This window comes from Phasianus colchicus, chromosome 30, assembly GCF_987193195.1.
Source record: "Phasianus colchicus chromosome 30, bPhaCol1.hap1.1, whole genome shotgun sequence".
Taxonomy (NCBI): domain Eukaryota; kingdom Metazoa; phylum Chordata; class Aves; order Galliformes; family Phasianidae; genus Phasianus; species Phasianus colchicus.
In genome coordinates, this window is record NC_143465.1 from 3,311,586 (window position 1) to 3,326,087 (window position 14,502).

A 14,502-nucleotide genomic window follows, 5' to 3' on the forward strand; every position below is an offset into this window, starting at 1 on the left:
GAAAAATGCTTGGAAAGTTGTGCAAATAATGCATTTTTTTCTGGTCATGTACTGATTTCGGATGTCTGGCATTATTCTGATTTCTAAATGGCCCCATGAAAGACAAGCCAATGGTAAAGTGACGCAGAGTGAAGGAAGACTGCATTGCTTTCCAAGCAGAGTACCATTAATGTACAAATTATGAGAATAAAGAGTACTCTGCTTGAGACATCATTTGCAAAATTAGTGAAGATAAAATGAAAGGATCAGAGGAGGAATGGGCATCCCATAAGCAAGGAAATGAAAGGGGACAATTGCAAAGATCAATCCTAAACACTGTGTCTTTAGTGGGGAGAGATTTGCATGCAAGGTAAGTATATTGCTGGTACACAAATTACAAGAGAAACAGGTACTATAGGCCTGGGGCGGTCCAGATCAGTATAAAAGCCAGTCCAGCACCAAGCTTCCTCATCCACTTCTCTTGCCTTCTTCTCCTTGGTGAACTAGGTGAGCTGAAGTGGCCTTCTCCTCAATCTCTTCTTTCTCTGCTTTTCCTCTTGCTCTTCTGGCTTCCACTGACTCTTTGCCTCTGAGCAGACCTTGATGTGAGCCTTGCTCCCTGATGGTGCTCCCACCTGCTCTCTTCTGCTTTCCAGTGTCAGGGGAGATGGGAGAAGGCCTTGGACTGACTCTGATGGGGTTCTGGGGGATCTGGATTCCCAGGCATCTCTATGTCCCTGCACTACTGGTCCCTGCTTCCCAGCCTGTGCCTCCTCTCATGGCAAGCAGGCTGCCAGGCTGCTGCTCATGCTGTGTTTCGCTGTTCCCTCTCCAGGTCCACCTCCATCCCACAGCCATGTCCTGCTACGATCTGTGCCGTCCCTGTGGCCCAACCCCCCTGGCCAACAGCTGCAACGAGCCCTGTGTGCGCCAGTGCCAGGACTCCCGCGTGGTGATTGAACCCTCTCCCGTGGTGGTCACCCTGCCTGGACCCATCCTCAGCTCCTTCCCCCAGAACACCGCTGTGGGCTCCTCAGCATCTGCTGCTGTTGGCAGCATCCTGAGTGCTGAAGGTGTGCCCATCTCTGGTGGTTTTGGCTTCTCTGGCCTGGGTGGCCGGTTCTCTAGCAGGAGGTGCCTGCCCTACTAAGGTTGAGATGGATGTCCCGTGAGCCCATTGCCCAGGAAGACCGAAGCCAAGTGCCAGACTGAGGATGGAGCTGTTGGCCAGTGTTTCCAGATGGGCTGAGCACCCTCATACCCTCAGTAAAGAGAGGGAAACCAGGCTGCCAGCTTATGTATCTGGAAACACGGCCAGCAGATGTCTTCTCCTGCTTTCTTCTCATCATCATGAGTTCATATTGTCTCGTGCTGTCCTGTGCCATGGGTTTGTCCTGAAGCCAGCTGAGATGGCTCTGCTTCTTCTTTCTCTCACCATATGAGGGAGAAAGATATGCATCTCATTTTGGTGAAGGGGTGTAAGATCCTTTTACCATGCACTGTTTTTTTTTCTATCTTCAGACTCAATAAAATTTGTGCTGCATTATAATCTCAGTTTATTTTTGTTTCTTCACTGTTGCGATGCCCAACCATGCTCTCCAAGGTGAAATGTGATGTTCTGGACTGCAAAGTTCAGTTCTGCTCCCAGATCTTCCCTCTACTCCTACTCCCCACTTATTGATTCCTCAGCAATGATAAGACTGCTACAGTCACTGCCTGTGTTTGTAGGACCACTGAGCTGCAACTGTGAATTGAAGGTGTTTGGGAATTCAGTGTCTGACCCTTGCACACAGGAGGAAAAAAAAATTCTCTTGATGGCAGCCATTGCATCTTTTAGACCTCCTGCCCCAAACTGCCAGACCACCAACGTTAGGGAGGGACACAATCTGGCCCATGTGTGGTGTGGCCTATATTACTGCGTTTCACTTCACCACCTGTGATGATTGCTTCTGCCTATGGGAGTGCAGGGAGAAGGAAGCTAGGTAGTTCTTCCCAAATGCTCTAGTCCTCCACGAGTGATGCTTTTATCTGTACCTCCCAGTCCTGTCTGAGGCACTGAGGGACAGCTCTCCTGCTGTGCCAAATGCTGTGGGGAGCCCTACAATGCCCTTTACCGTAGGTAAAGGCCTTGTCTTCCGTAACAAGTAGCTTTTATGAAAAAAAAGTCCTGAGCCTGACTGTGCAAGAAGCCCCTCAGGAAATGTACTCTTCGCCAAAAGTCATGAGTCATTGTGAGCTTTGAGCTGGAGCAAAGTGTGCTGAAAAGCTGAAACAGGGAAGGGAAGGCGATGTCTGCAGTACATGGTGAGGGGAGCAGGATGCTGCAGTGCACCGGGGCCTTTGGGCAGACCACAATTGTGAGCACTGAATGGAGGATTTCCACGTGTAAAATTATGTGAGAATGATGAGATGCATATGGAGATGTTGACATCTACTTGCATCCACAGCATCTTGCTTATGTTCTTGGTCAGCAGCAGCTGGTGGTGACTATAGATGTCCTATGGGATGCTAAAGCTTCCAAACTTTTTTAGTGATGACTATTGAATTAGCATGGAGTTTCAAAGCAGAATTTGTTGAAAGCCTTGAAGAGAAAAAAGGAACAGTCCTGACTCCATAACAATGGCCTTTGGTGGTGTGTTAAGAGGCATCTCTCCTCTAACAGCCATCTGCAGTCAGTTATAGGTACATAAAACTTCACAGGAAACTTTGCAGGTGGAGAAGAGAAGGTCAAAGAACATGTGAATGTCTCCTGATGTTAAATTTCGATAGTCTAAAACACAACAGGGTATATCCAACCTGACTGGGAAGGCTCATACTTAACTTTGGCAGAGTTAGGTGAGACATGAAGCAATGGTGGCAGCTACTCCTGTTATAGGAAAATGTTTTTAAGACTTGTATTTTAGGATTGGAAGGCAACACGAGGCATGCATTTTTTAAATCTTCAAAGCAAAGCCCCTGAGGGTACAAGGTTGGCATCAAAAGCTGTAGTTGGATACTGTGCACACTGCTGGATGCATCATTTGCTTGTGCTGATGTATCATTTCCAATGGAAAAATTTTGGTCTCTAATCCTGTCACTTGAAAGGAACTTGTGTGGCAAAATGCGTATGTCATGAAAAGTTAAATGAAAAGGGAGAATTGCAGGGAAGAAAAATCAGTGTCCCTATTTACTTAATTCCCAAGTTTTGCATACACGATGAGCTTGGGTATCTCACAGTAATGGTAGCTCTAGGCTTGGGGCGGTCCAGATCAGTATAAAAGCCAGTCCAGCACCAGGCTCCCTCATCCACTTCTCTTGCCTTCTCCTCCTTGGTGAACAAGGTGAGCTGCAGTGGCCTTCTTCTCACCCTCATCTTTCTCTTGCTCTTCTGTTTTCCAATGTGCCTTTCCCTCTATGCAATCCTTGGTGTGAGCCTTGCTCCTTAATAGTGCTCCTGCCAGCTTTCTTCTGCTTGCCAGTGTGGGAGGAGGTGGAAGAAGGCCTTGGGCTGACTCTGATGGGGTTCTTGGGGATCTGGACTGCTATAGATTCTCCCTGCCCCAGCACAATCTATTCCTGCTCTCCAGCCTATATATCCTACCTTGGTGAGCAGGCTGCCATCCTGCTGCTCATGCTCTTTGTATCTTTCTGTTCCCTCTCCAGGTCCACCTCCATCCCACAGCCATGTCCTGCTACGATCTGTGCCGTCCCTGTGGCCCGGTCCCCCTGGCCAACAGCTGCAATGAGCCCTGTGTGCGCCAGTGCCAGGACTCCCGCGTGGTGATTGAACCATCTCCTGTGGTGGTTACTCTTCCTGGACCCATCCTCAGCTCCTTCCCTCAGAACACCGCTGTGGGCTCCAGCACCTCCGCTGCTGTTGGCAGCATCCTGAGTGAGGAGGGAGTGCCCATCTCCTCCGGTGGCTTTGGCATCTCTGGCCTGGGTGGCCGGTTCTCTAGCAGGAGGTGCCTGCCCTACTAAGGTTGAGATGGAAGTCCCTTGCGCCCATTGCCCAGGAAGCCCAAAACCAGATGCCGGACTGAGGATGAAGCTGCTGGCCTGAGTTTTCAGATGGGCTGAACACCCTCATGCCCTGCTGCAAAGCCTATGTTGCCTGGAAACATGGCCCTGTGATGTCATTTTCTTTTTCCTCTTCCTATTCATCGTCATGAGTCCATATTATCTCCTGCTGTTCTGCACAATGGGTTCATTCTGAAGCAAATTTAGATGCTCCTGCTTTTTCTCCCTCTCACCATGTGAGGGAAGAAGATGTGCATCCCGTTCTGGTGAAGGGATGTCTGAGTATCAGCTGCTCTTGTAGCAGCCTGGACCAGATCCCTTACCCTATGCATTGCTTTATTTTCTACCTTCAGACTCAATAAATTTATGCTGCATTGTTATCTCAGTCTCCTCTTGTTTCTTTTCTATTGAGATGTTCACTTAAGCTGTCTAGGGGAAAATGTAATGCCCTGCTGTTAAAAATGGTCAATGGCTATTGTCCTAATTGGATCTCCTTCCTGCTTTGAGTATTGGAGATGGACACTGGAGATGACATTGTGAACTTGTTGAGAGCCAGAGCATTGTTGGCAATGTCTGCCAAGTGTTTCCATATGCTCCTTCAAATTTCATTTAAAGAATGAGCAAGGTTTTGATTTTGTCTTTCAGTTGCTAATGCAAACATCTGAATTGTTGAATTGTATGGTTTTGAGGCTAGTGCCCAACTGGTTGAAGCTCTGATGCTACATTACCATTCCAAGCATATTTTTCTTCCCATCCCTCCATGAGCACCTGGCAAACCCTCAAAGTACAGAGTCCAGAAAGAGTCAAAGAGATAAGCCAGCATCTATTCCATCTTTCTAATGGCAGATTTTAGCTCCTATTTTCAGTTCTGTTCTCAGAACCTACCATCCTCTTCTCTACTACTTCATGGGCAATCCTTATCTCCTGGCCCTGTAGTCCTGTTTAAAGTGGAATGAGAGTCCACTACTGTGTTGTATCCTCTTGACAAAAGTATATTTCTATAACAGATGGATACTATTGTATTAATGACTACTATGCTAACTTACATTCAGCAAGAATTCAAAAGGCCCTCTCTGCTTGTGAGAATCAGTAAAAATCCACTTTACTTCCTGCTTTACGACATTCTGTGCCTTTTACTGAACTCATGTCAAAATATACGCCCAGGCACAGAAGAGAACACCCTTAGCATGAAGTCTGAGAAAGCAGGGTGTTGTAAAACGTTTGAGGTCTTGTGTATACCTTCTGCATGGGGATCTGAGTAGGGAGTATGGAGAGATGGTAGAAAAATACTTTTTTGCATGCAATGTTTTGCTTGTTGAGGGTTTTTGAATGAAAGAAGCATGGATAGGACACTGATGTTCCATAAAGTTTGAGGATGACTAAGATTCCTTAAAGTATGAATAAAATCCTTTTTCTTCATGCAGAGATGCTTTATTGCAATCACACTGAGGATTTACTTTGAATAGAGATTTGCTTAAATGAATATATCCTGTCGCCCTAGAAGCTCCTTTCATCTTCCTGAATGAGAAATTTGGTTGTGCCTCTGTGATTACAGAGTTTCCTGTGTCTGGTAGAGTCTCACTGCAATTGTGGAAAGCACTTTGTCCACACTGTGGAATGAGGGCCTGTAAGTGGCCAGTGATGTGTACGTTGGGTATCGCATGCTGGGCAGTTTCTCCTCCTGGGCATGTGCTGCCTCAGGCCAACACTGCATAGAGCTTGGTGTCTTCCTATGGCACATATTCTTAGGGTGGCCCTGACTCCTGCTGCTGTCCCAGCTGCCCTTGGTGGCTCTCCCAGACCTCATTTGTTTCTTGGTGGATGTATGTACAACCTGGAAATGTTGCTGTGTGTTTGTCAGTGTGTACTGTGTCAGGACATAGGGGCAAAAAAGGATCCAAGGCATGGGGACATAGGAAATGAAGAAGGAAGAGTTTTAAAGAAACAAAATGGTTTTGTTAAGGTTTGCTTTCTATAAGATAGCAGTAGAATCTAGCTAATACTGACTTTGGAAGAGTAACATCATTCTTTTCTGATATATGCATGGTCTAGTGTTTGGGGATCACCAGGCAATGCTGAAGGAGCTAAAAAGTGGACAGGCTAGCTTGACTGAATGCAGTGACATATCACATAGAGAGTTTGAAACACCTGACAGCACATTCTCCCTGCTGTAAAAATGATGCCTAGGAAAGCTTAAAGGTCCTTGGAGGCACTGAATACAATAGGTTTGACCAGTCCCTGGATAAAGAAGTTCTGCTCTTTAATCATATGTTTATAATGAAAAAAGAACAAAAACACAAACACATTCATAATAACACAGCATAAAGACATACCACAGAAGGGAAAATTGCTGATGTCACCTGAAAACATGGCAACATTCTGACTTGAAAAACAAGGACCTGAATTTAGCATAATTACCAATGGAAATAGTGGCCTATAATATTGTACCTTGAATGGAAATTGCATGAGAGAATGGGAAAGTAATGAAAATGGAAATAAAAAGGAAGCATTGCAGGGAAAATAAACAATCAAACTATTTACATAATTGGAATGCTAAACATAAAATATGACCTTGTTGGTAAACACATTACAAGTGCAAATATTGCCTCGCTGCCTAGGGCAGTCCTGACCAGTATAAAAGCCAGTCCAGCACCAGGCTCCCTCATCCACTTCTCTTGCCTTCTCCACTTTGGTGAACAAGGTGAGCTGCAATGGTCTTCTCGTCATTCTCCTCTTTCTCAGCTTCTCCTTTTGCTCTTCTGGCTTCCAGTGACTGGTTGCCTCATGCAGACCTTGATGTGAGCCTTGCTCCTTGGCAGTCCACCCACCTGCACTTTTCTGATTGAAAGTGTGGGGGGAGGAGGGAGAAGGCAATGGGCTTTCTCAGCTGGAGCTCCAGGGGATGAGGACATTCTCGGTACCTGCACTGCCTGTCCCTGCTTCCCAGCCTGTGCATCCTCCCTTTGTGAGTATACTACCAGCCTACTGCTCACGCCATGTGTGCTCTGCTGTCCTCTCTCCAGGTCCACCTCCATCCCACAGCCATGTCCTGCTACGATCTGTGCCGTCCCTGTGGCCCGACCCCCCTGGCCAACAGCTGCAACGAGCCCTGTGTGCGCCAGTGCCAGGACTCCCGCGTGGTGATCCAGCCCTCTCCCGTGGTGGTCACCCTGCCCGGACCCATCCTCAGCTCCTTCCCCCAGAACACCGCTGTGGGCTCCAGCACCTCCGCTGCTGTTGGCAGCATCCTGAGTGAGGAGGGAGTGCCCATCTCCTCCGGTGGCTTTGGCATCTCTGGCCTGGGCAGCCGCTTCTCCGGCAGGAGGTACCTGCCCTGCTAAGGATGAGGTGGAATTCCCATGAGCCCATTGCCCAGGAAGCCCAAAGCCAGCCGCAGGACTGAGGACACAACTGCTGGGCGGTGATTCCAGTTGGGTTGAGCAACTTTGCTGGCTATTCCTGCCAGGGAATACGACCAGCAGATGTCTTCTTCTTCTGCTTCCTTCCCAACCTCATGAGTTCACCTTGAGTCCTGCTGTCCTGTGCCTTGGGTTCATCCTGAAGCAAGTGGAGATGGCCCTGCTTCTTCTCCCTCTAAACGTATGAATGAGGAAGACCTGTTTCCCATTCAGGTGGAAATGTGTTTGAGGGCCAGCTGCCCCCATAGCAGCTGGACCGGATCCATTCCATCATGCATTGCTTCATTTCTATCTTTAGACTCAATAAAGTTTATGCTGCATTGTAATCTCAGTCTCCTTGTGTTCCTTCCATGTTGGGATGACTGGTTCACTGTCTAGAGGTTGATGTGATGTTTTGTGTTGGAGGAGAGTGGGTACTTGCAGACCTAATTGGACCTCCTTTCCACACAGCGTGGTAGGTTACCGTCAAGGCAGAAGAGCATTATAGGGGAACTGTTTAGGTGAATGAGTATATAGTTAGGCAAGGTATGCCAAGGGCGTCCGGGTGCACTCTCAAAGTTATACATATACGTAAGGAAGTAAGGTTTCCACTGTCAATTTCAGTTGATGAAGCAAACATTTTAACTGCCGGGCTGTATTTTAGCATTAAAATTTTTTGCCAGTGCTCAAAGAGGCCAAGTTCTGATTGGATGTTACACTCAAAGAGTATTCTTCTGCTCGACCCTCCTCCAAGAACATCTGCCCAACTCTCAAGGTGGAAAGAGTCTCAAAGAAGTCAAAGAGAGGCCAACACTGCTGAAATCCAAGCCCTACTTTGATTTGTTACTACATGTATGGGTTGAGCATGGGTGTGTATAGTGGTTATGAGTGCAAGCTGGAAACGAAGAGGCTATCTTCTGGCAACTGAGGAACTGGGCAGCATCTGTGATATCTCCTGAGGCCACTGCAGAGTGCAGGAATGGAGCAGGATGGTCTTCTCTGGTGGTGCAATCCGGTGGTCAAATGCATAGCTTATCGTGAAGTAGTTTCAAGCACATCACTGCGTCCTGAAGGGAAGTGGGTCTGGAGCTGCCCCTCAGGACTCCTCCAAAATTCCCCTTCAGATGCTGAGCAGACTGTGCTGGGGCAGGTCCCAAACCACGCTTACTTTTGTCCCTCCACGCAGGCCTCAAGATGGGGAGGGTGAGGCAGTGGTACACCACCAACTTTGGTCTTAGTCCTCCTCCCATACTCCTGTCCTCCACAGCCTCTGCTTTGCTCCTGCCACTCTGATCCTGCCTCCAGTGGTACCAGGGGAACCTCTGGTGCCGTTGATCGTCCACCTGCCTTTGTGAGCACTCTCAGTGCTCGTGAACAAGGTGGCGTGTCAGGTGGAAATCCTGTCAAGTATTCGGTTGTGCCCATTGGGCTGCCAGTCCGGATGGGCAAAGCACGACTTGTGTCAAAGACATGGGCAGGTGGAAGGAGAGGTATCAATTGCCTACGTGTGCCTTTGTCACTGGGATTCCTCCTAGTTTACCAGACGTGTCCAGCAAGGTGTCACTGGAGTGCAATTGCCTACATTTGCTATTGTTAGAAATATGCTCCTTAAGGCACAGGGGTATGAAGGAGAGAAGTAAGATTGCAAAAGAAGAGCCAGGCCCATCGCTACCAAGAGCAATAATTACTTTGCGAGATATTCCAAAATCCAAGAGCAGATGTGCCGTGACTGGAAAGGGGATTTCTAAAAGAATGTGAGCAAGCACAGAGTTTGAGTGATGATGCTGGCCTTGAGGCACTGAAGTCCAGCCTGAAGTTTCATCGTAAGGAGAAGAACCCCAGTCACCAGGACCATGTTATATCAAGGCTCCAGAGTCACAGGCTGAGTGGTGAGAAACTCATCACCACAGGCTGTATCATCAGGATGTGCCTAAGTGTCCAATTCTCTGGAAGTTTTTTGAACAGCAATACAGTCACTTGAAAGGAATACGAATGGTAGAGTGGGTGCGACGAGAAATGGGAAACAAAATGGTAGCATCAGTGGAAGTTAAAAAAGATGCTATTTTCTGTAATGGTCAGTGTTTTGCATGCAAGGTGAGCTATTTGTAAACATCTGCATCCAAAGCATGCTCTGTGCCTGGGGCGGACAAGGCCAGTATAAAAGCCAGTCCAGCACCAGGCTCCCTCATCCACTTCTCTTGCCTTCTCCTCCTTGGTGAACAAGGTGAGCTGCAGTGGCCTTCTCCCCAGTCTCGACGTTCTCTGCTTCTCCTCTTATTCTTAGCCTCCACTTACTTGGTACATCCTTGCAGACTCAGGTGGGAGCTGTGCTCCCCCCTGCTTTGTTCTGCTTGCCAGTGTCAGGGGAGGTGGGAAGGGGCCCTGGGCTGACTCTGATGGGGCTCCTGGGGATCCGGGCTGCAAAGCCTCTCTATGTCCCTGCACTACCTGTCCCTGCTTCTCAGCCACTTCCTCCTCTCATGGGATACGTGCCACCAGGCTGCTGCTCACCGTAACAGTGTTTTGCTGTCCCCTCTCCAGGTCCACCTCCATCCCACAGCCATGTCCTGCTACGATCTGTGCCGTCCCTGTGGCCCAGTCCCCCTGGCCAACAGCTGCAACCAGGCCTCTGTGCTCCAGAGCCGGGACTCCCGCGTGGTGATCCAGCCCTCTCCCGTGGTGGTCACCCTGCCCGGACCCATCCTCAGCTCCTTCCCCCAGAACACCGCTGTGGGCTCCAGCATCTCCGCTGCTGTTGGCAGCATCCTGAGTGAGGAGGGAGTGCCCATCTCCTCCGGTGGCTTTGGCATCTCTGGCCTGGGCAGCCGCTTCTCCGGCAGGAGGTACCTGCCCTGCTAAGGATGAGGTGGAATTCCCATGAGCCCATTGCCCAGGAAGCCCAAAGCCAGCCGCAGGACTGAGGACACAACTGCTGGGCGGTGATTCCAGTTGGGTTGAGCAACTTTGCTGGCTATTCCTGCCAGGGAATACGACCAGCAGATGTCTTCTTCTTCTGCTTTCTTCCCAACCTCATGAGTTCACCTTGAGTCCTGCTGTCCTGTGCCTTGGGTTCATCCTGAAGCAAGTGGAGATGGCCCTGCTTCTTCTCCCTCTAAACATATGGATGAGGAAGACCTGTTTCCCATTCAGGTGGAAATGTGTTTGAGGGCCAGCTGCCCCCATAGCAGCCTGGACCGGATCCATTCCATCATGCATTGCTTCATTTCTATCTTTAGACTCAATAAAGTTTATGCTGCATTGTAATCTCAGTCTCCTTGTGTTCCTTCCATGTTGGGATGACTGGTTCACTGTCTAGAGGTTGATGTGATGTTTTGTGTTGGAGGAGAGTGGGTACTTGCAGACCTAATTGGACCTCCTTTCCACACAGCGTGGTAGGTTACCGTCAAGGCAGAAGAGCATTATAGGGGAACTGTTTAGGTGAATGAGTATATAGTTAGGCAAGGTATGCCAAGGGCGTCCGGGTGCACTCTCAAAGTTATACATATACGTAAGGAAGTAAGGTTTCCACTGTCAATTTCAGTTGATGAAGCAAACATTTTAACTGCCGGGCTGTATTTTAGCATTAAAATTTTTTGCCAGTGCTCAAAGAGGCCAAGTTCTGATTGGATGTTACACTCAAAGAGTATTCTTCTGCTCGACCCTCCTCCAAGAACATCTGCCCAACTCTCAAGGTGGAAAGAGTCTCAAAGAAGTCAAAGAGAGGCCAACACTGCTGAAATCCAAGCCCTACTTTGATTTGTTACTACATGTATGGGTTGAGCATGGGTGTGTATAGTGGTTATGAGTGCAAGCTGGAAACGAAGAGGCTATCTTCTGGCAACTGAGGAACTGGGCAGCATCTGTGATATCTCCTGAGGCCACTGCAGAGTGCAGGAATGGAGCAGGATGGTCTTCTCTGGTGGTGCAATCCGGTGGTCAAATGCATAGCTTATCGTGAAGTAGTTTCAAGCACATCACTGCGTCCTGAAGGGAAGTGGGTCTGGAGCTGCCCCTCAGGACTCCTCCAAAATTCTCCTTCAGCTGCTGAGCAGACTGTGCTGGGGCAGGTCCCAAACCACGCTTACTTTTGTCCCTCCACGCAGGCCTCAAGATGGGGAGGGTGAGGCAGTGGTACACCACCAACTTTGGTCTTAGTCCTCCTCCCATACTCCTGTCCTCCACAGCCTCTGCTTTGCTCCTGCCACTCTGATCCTGCCTCCAGTGGTACCAGGGGAACCTCTGGTGCCGTTGATTGTCCACCTGCCTTTGTGAGCACTCTCAGTGCTCGTGAACAAGGTGGCGTGTCAGGTGGAAATCCTGTCAAGTATTCGGTTGTGCCCATTGGGCTGCCAGTCCGGATGGGCAAAGCACGACTTGTGTCAAAGACATGGGCAGGTGGAAGGAGAGGTATCAATTGCCTACGTGTGCCTTTGTCACTGGGATTCCTCCTAGTTTACCAGACGTGTCCAGCAAGGTGTCACTGGAGTGCAATCGCCTACATTTGCTATTGTTAGAAGTATGCTCCTTAAGGCACAGGGGTATGAAGGAGAGAAGTAAGATTGCAAAAGAAGAGCCAGGCCCATCGCTACCAAGAGCAATAATTACTTTGCGAGATATTCCAAAATCCAAGAGCAGATGTGCCGTGACTGGAAAGGGGATTTCTAAAAGAATGTGAGCAAGCACAGAGTTTGAGTGATGATGCTGGCCTTGAGGCACTGAAGTCCAGCCTGAAGTTTCATCGTAAGGAGAAGAACCCCAGTCACCAGGACCATGTTATATCAAGGCTCCAGAGTCACAGGCTGAGTGGTGAGAAACTCATCACCACAGGCTGTATCATCAGGATGTGCCTAAGTGTCCAATTCTCTGGAAATATTTTGAACAGCAATACAGTCACTTGAAAGGAATACGAATGGTAGAGTGGGTGCGACGAGAAATGGGAAACAAAATGGTAGCATCAGTGGAAGTTAAAAAAGATGCTATTTTCTGTAATGGTCAGTGTTTTGCATGCAAGGTGAGCTATTTGTAAACATCTGCATCCAAAGCATGCTCTGTGCCTGGGGCGGACAAGGCCAGTATAAAAGCCAGTCCAGCACCAGGCTCCCTCATCCACTTCTCTTGCCTTCTCCTCCTTGGTGAACAAGGTGAGCTGCAGTGGCCTTCTCCCCAGTCTTGACGTTCTCTGCTTCTCCTCTTACTCTTAGCCTCCACTTACTTGGTACATCCTTGCAGACTCAGGTGGGAGCTTTGCTCCTTTGTGGTGCTCCCCCCTGCTTTGTTCTGCTTGCCAGTGTCAGGGGAGGTGGGAAGGGGCCCTGGGCTGACTCTGATGGGGCTCCTGGGGATCCGGGCTGCAAAGCCTCTCTATGTCCCTGCACTACCTGTCTCTGCTTCTCAGCCACTTCCTCCTCTCATGGGAAACGTGCCACCAGGCTGCTGCTCACCGTAACAGTGTTTTGCTGTCCCCTCTCCAGGTCCACCTCCATCCCACAGCCATGTCCTGCTACGATCTGTGCCGCCCCTGTGGCCCGGTCCCCCTGGCCAACAGCTGCAACCAGGCCTCTGTGCTCCAGAGCCAGGACTCCCGCGTGGTGATCCAGCCCTCTCCCGTGGTGGTCACCCTGCCCGGACCCATCCTCAGCTCCTTCCCCCAGAACACCGCTGTGGGCTCCAGCACCTCCGCTGCTGTTGGCAGCATCCTGAGTGAGGAGGGAGTGCCCATCTCCTCCAGTGGCTTTGGCATCTCTGGCCTGGGCAGCCGCTTCTCCGGCAGGTGGTACCTGCCCTGCTAAGGATGAGGTGGAATTCCCATGAGCCCATTGCCCAGGAAGCCCAAAGCCAGCCGCAGGACTGAGGACACAACTGCTGGGCGGTGATTCCAGTTGGGTTGAGCAACTTTGCTGGCTATTCCTGCCAGGGAATACGACCAGCAGATGTCTTCTTCTTCTGCTTCCTTCCCAACCTCATGAGTTCACCTTGAGTCCTGCTGTCCTGTGCCTTGGGTTCATCCTGAAGCAAGTGGAGATGGCCCTGCTTCTTCTCCCTCTAGACGTATGAATGAGGAAGACCTGTTTCCCATTCAGGTGGAAATGTGTTTGAGGGCCAGCTGCCCCCATAGCAGCTGGACCGGATCCATTCCATCATGCATTGCTTCATTTCTATCTTTAGACTCAATAAAGTTTATGCTGCATTGTAATCTCAGTCTCCTTGTGTTCCTTCCATGTTGGGATGACTGGTTCACTGTCTAGAGGTTGATGTGATGCTTTGTGTTGGAGGAGAGTGGGTACTTGCAGACCTAATGGACCTCCTTTCCACACAGCGTGGTAGGTTACCGTCAAGGCAGAAGAGCATTATAGGGGAACTGTTTAGGTGAATGAGTATATAGTTAGGCAAGGTATGCCAAGGGCGTCCGGGTGCACTCTCAAAGTTATACATATACGTAAGGAAGTAAGGTTTCCACTGTCAATTTCAGTTGATGAAGCAAACATTTTAACTGCCGGGCTGTATTTTAGCATTAAAATTTTTTGCCAGTGCTCAAAGAGGCCAAGTTCTGATTGGATGTTACACTCAAAGAGTATTCTTCTGCTCGACCCTCCTCCAAGAACATCTGCCCAACTCTCAAAGTGGAAAGAGTCTCAAAGAAGTCAAAGAGAGGCCAACACTGCTGAAATCCAAGCCCTACTTTGATTTGTTACTACATGTATGGGTTGAGCATGGGTGTGTATAGTGGTTATGAGTGCAAGCTGGAAACGAAGAGGCTATCTTCTGGCAACTGAGGAACTGGGCAGCATCTGTGATATCTCCTGAGGCCACTGCAGAGTGCAGGAATGGAGCAGGATGGTCTTCTCTGGTGGTGCAATCCGGTGGTCAAATGCATAGCTTATCGTGAAGTAGTTTCAAGCACATCACTGCGTCCTGAAGGGAAGTGGGTCTGGAGCTGCCCCGCAGGACTCCTCCAAAATTCCCCTTCAGATGCTGAGCAGACTGTGCTGGGGCAGGTCCCAAACCACGCTTACTTTTGTCCCTCCACGCAGGCCTCAAGATGGGGAGGGTGACGCAGTGGTACACCACCAACTTTGGTCTTAGTCCTCCTCCCATACTCCTGTCCTCCACAGCCTCTGCTTTGCTC

At 49.3% G+C, this 14,502-nt stretch overlaps 5 protein-coding genes across 7 annotated transcripts; all 5 read left to right on the top strand.

Annotated features, from left to right (window-relative positions):
• Nucleotides 1-403: 403 nt before the first annotated feature.
• On the top strand, nucleotides 404-1,129 carry LOC116241695 (feather beta keratin-like). 2 transcript variants are annotated; one of them, XM_031612240.2, is made up of 2 exons: nucleotides 404-482; nucleotides 812-1,129. In XM_031612240.2, the coding sequence occupies exon 2, from the start codon at nucleotides 836-838 to the stop codon at nucleotides 1,127-1,129; it is 294 nt and encodes a 97-aa protein (XP_031468100.1). In that variant the 5' UTR covers nucleotides 404-482; nucleotides 812-835. The 2 variants fall into 2 exon arrangements, with proteins under 2 accessions (XP_031468100.1, XP_089983005.1); XM_090126879.1 differs by having other exon boundaries at nucleotides 404-469; nucleotides 799-1,129.
• Nucleotides 1,130-3,618: 2,489 nt separating this feature from the next.
• On the top strand, nucleotides 3,619-4,030 carry LOC116241694 (feather keratin 4-like). Its single transcript, XM_031612239.2, has one exon. The coding sequence runs from the start codon at nucleotides 3,643-3,645 to the stop codon at nucleotides 3,937-3,939; it is 297 nt and encodes a 98-aa protein (XP_031468099.1). The 5' UTR covers nucleotides 3,619-3,642; the 3' UTR covers nucleotides 3,940-4,030.
• A 2,572-nt stretch (nucleotides 4,031-6,602) lies between these two features.
• LOC116241696 (feather keratin 2) lies at nucleotides 6,603-7,319 on the top strand. 2 transcript variants are annotated; one of them, XM_031612241.2, is made up of 2 exons: nucleotides 6,603-6,675; nucleotides 6,999-7,319. In XM_031612241.2, exon 2 carries the CDS (start codon nucleotides 7,023-7,025, stop codon nucleotides 7,317-7,319), a length of 297 nt encoding a protein of 98 aa, XP_031468101.2. In that variant the 5' UTR covers nucleotides 6,603-6,675; nucleotides 6,999-7,022. The 2 variants fall into 2 exon arrangements, with proteins under 2 accessions (XP_031468101.2, XP_089982975.1); XM_090126849.1 differs by having other exon boundaries at nucleotides 6,603-6,670; nucleotides 6,994-7,319.
• A 2,619-nt stretch (nucleotides 7,320-9,938) lies between these two features.
• On the top strand, nucleotides 9,939-10,235 carry LOC149914366 (feather keratin 3-like). Its single transcript, XM_090126959.1, has one exon. The coding sequence runs from the start codon at nucleotides 9,939-9,941 to the stop codon at nucleotides 10,233-10,235; it is 297 nt and encodes a 98-aa protein (XP_089983085.1).
• Nucleotides 10,236-12,868: 2,633 nt separating this feature from the next.
• Nucleotides 12,869-13,165, top strand: LOC149914367 (feather keratin 3-like). The gene has a single exon (XM_090126985.1). It carries the CDS (start codon nucleotides 12,869-12,871, stop codon nucleotides 13,163-13,165), a length of 297 nt encoding a protein of 98 aa, XP_089983111.1.
• Nucleotides 13,166-14,502: the final 1,337 nt, after the last annotated feature.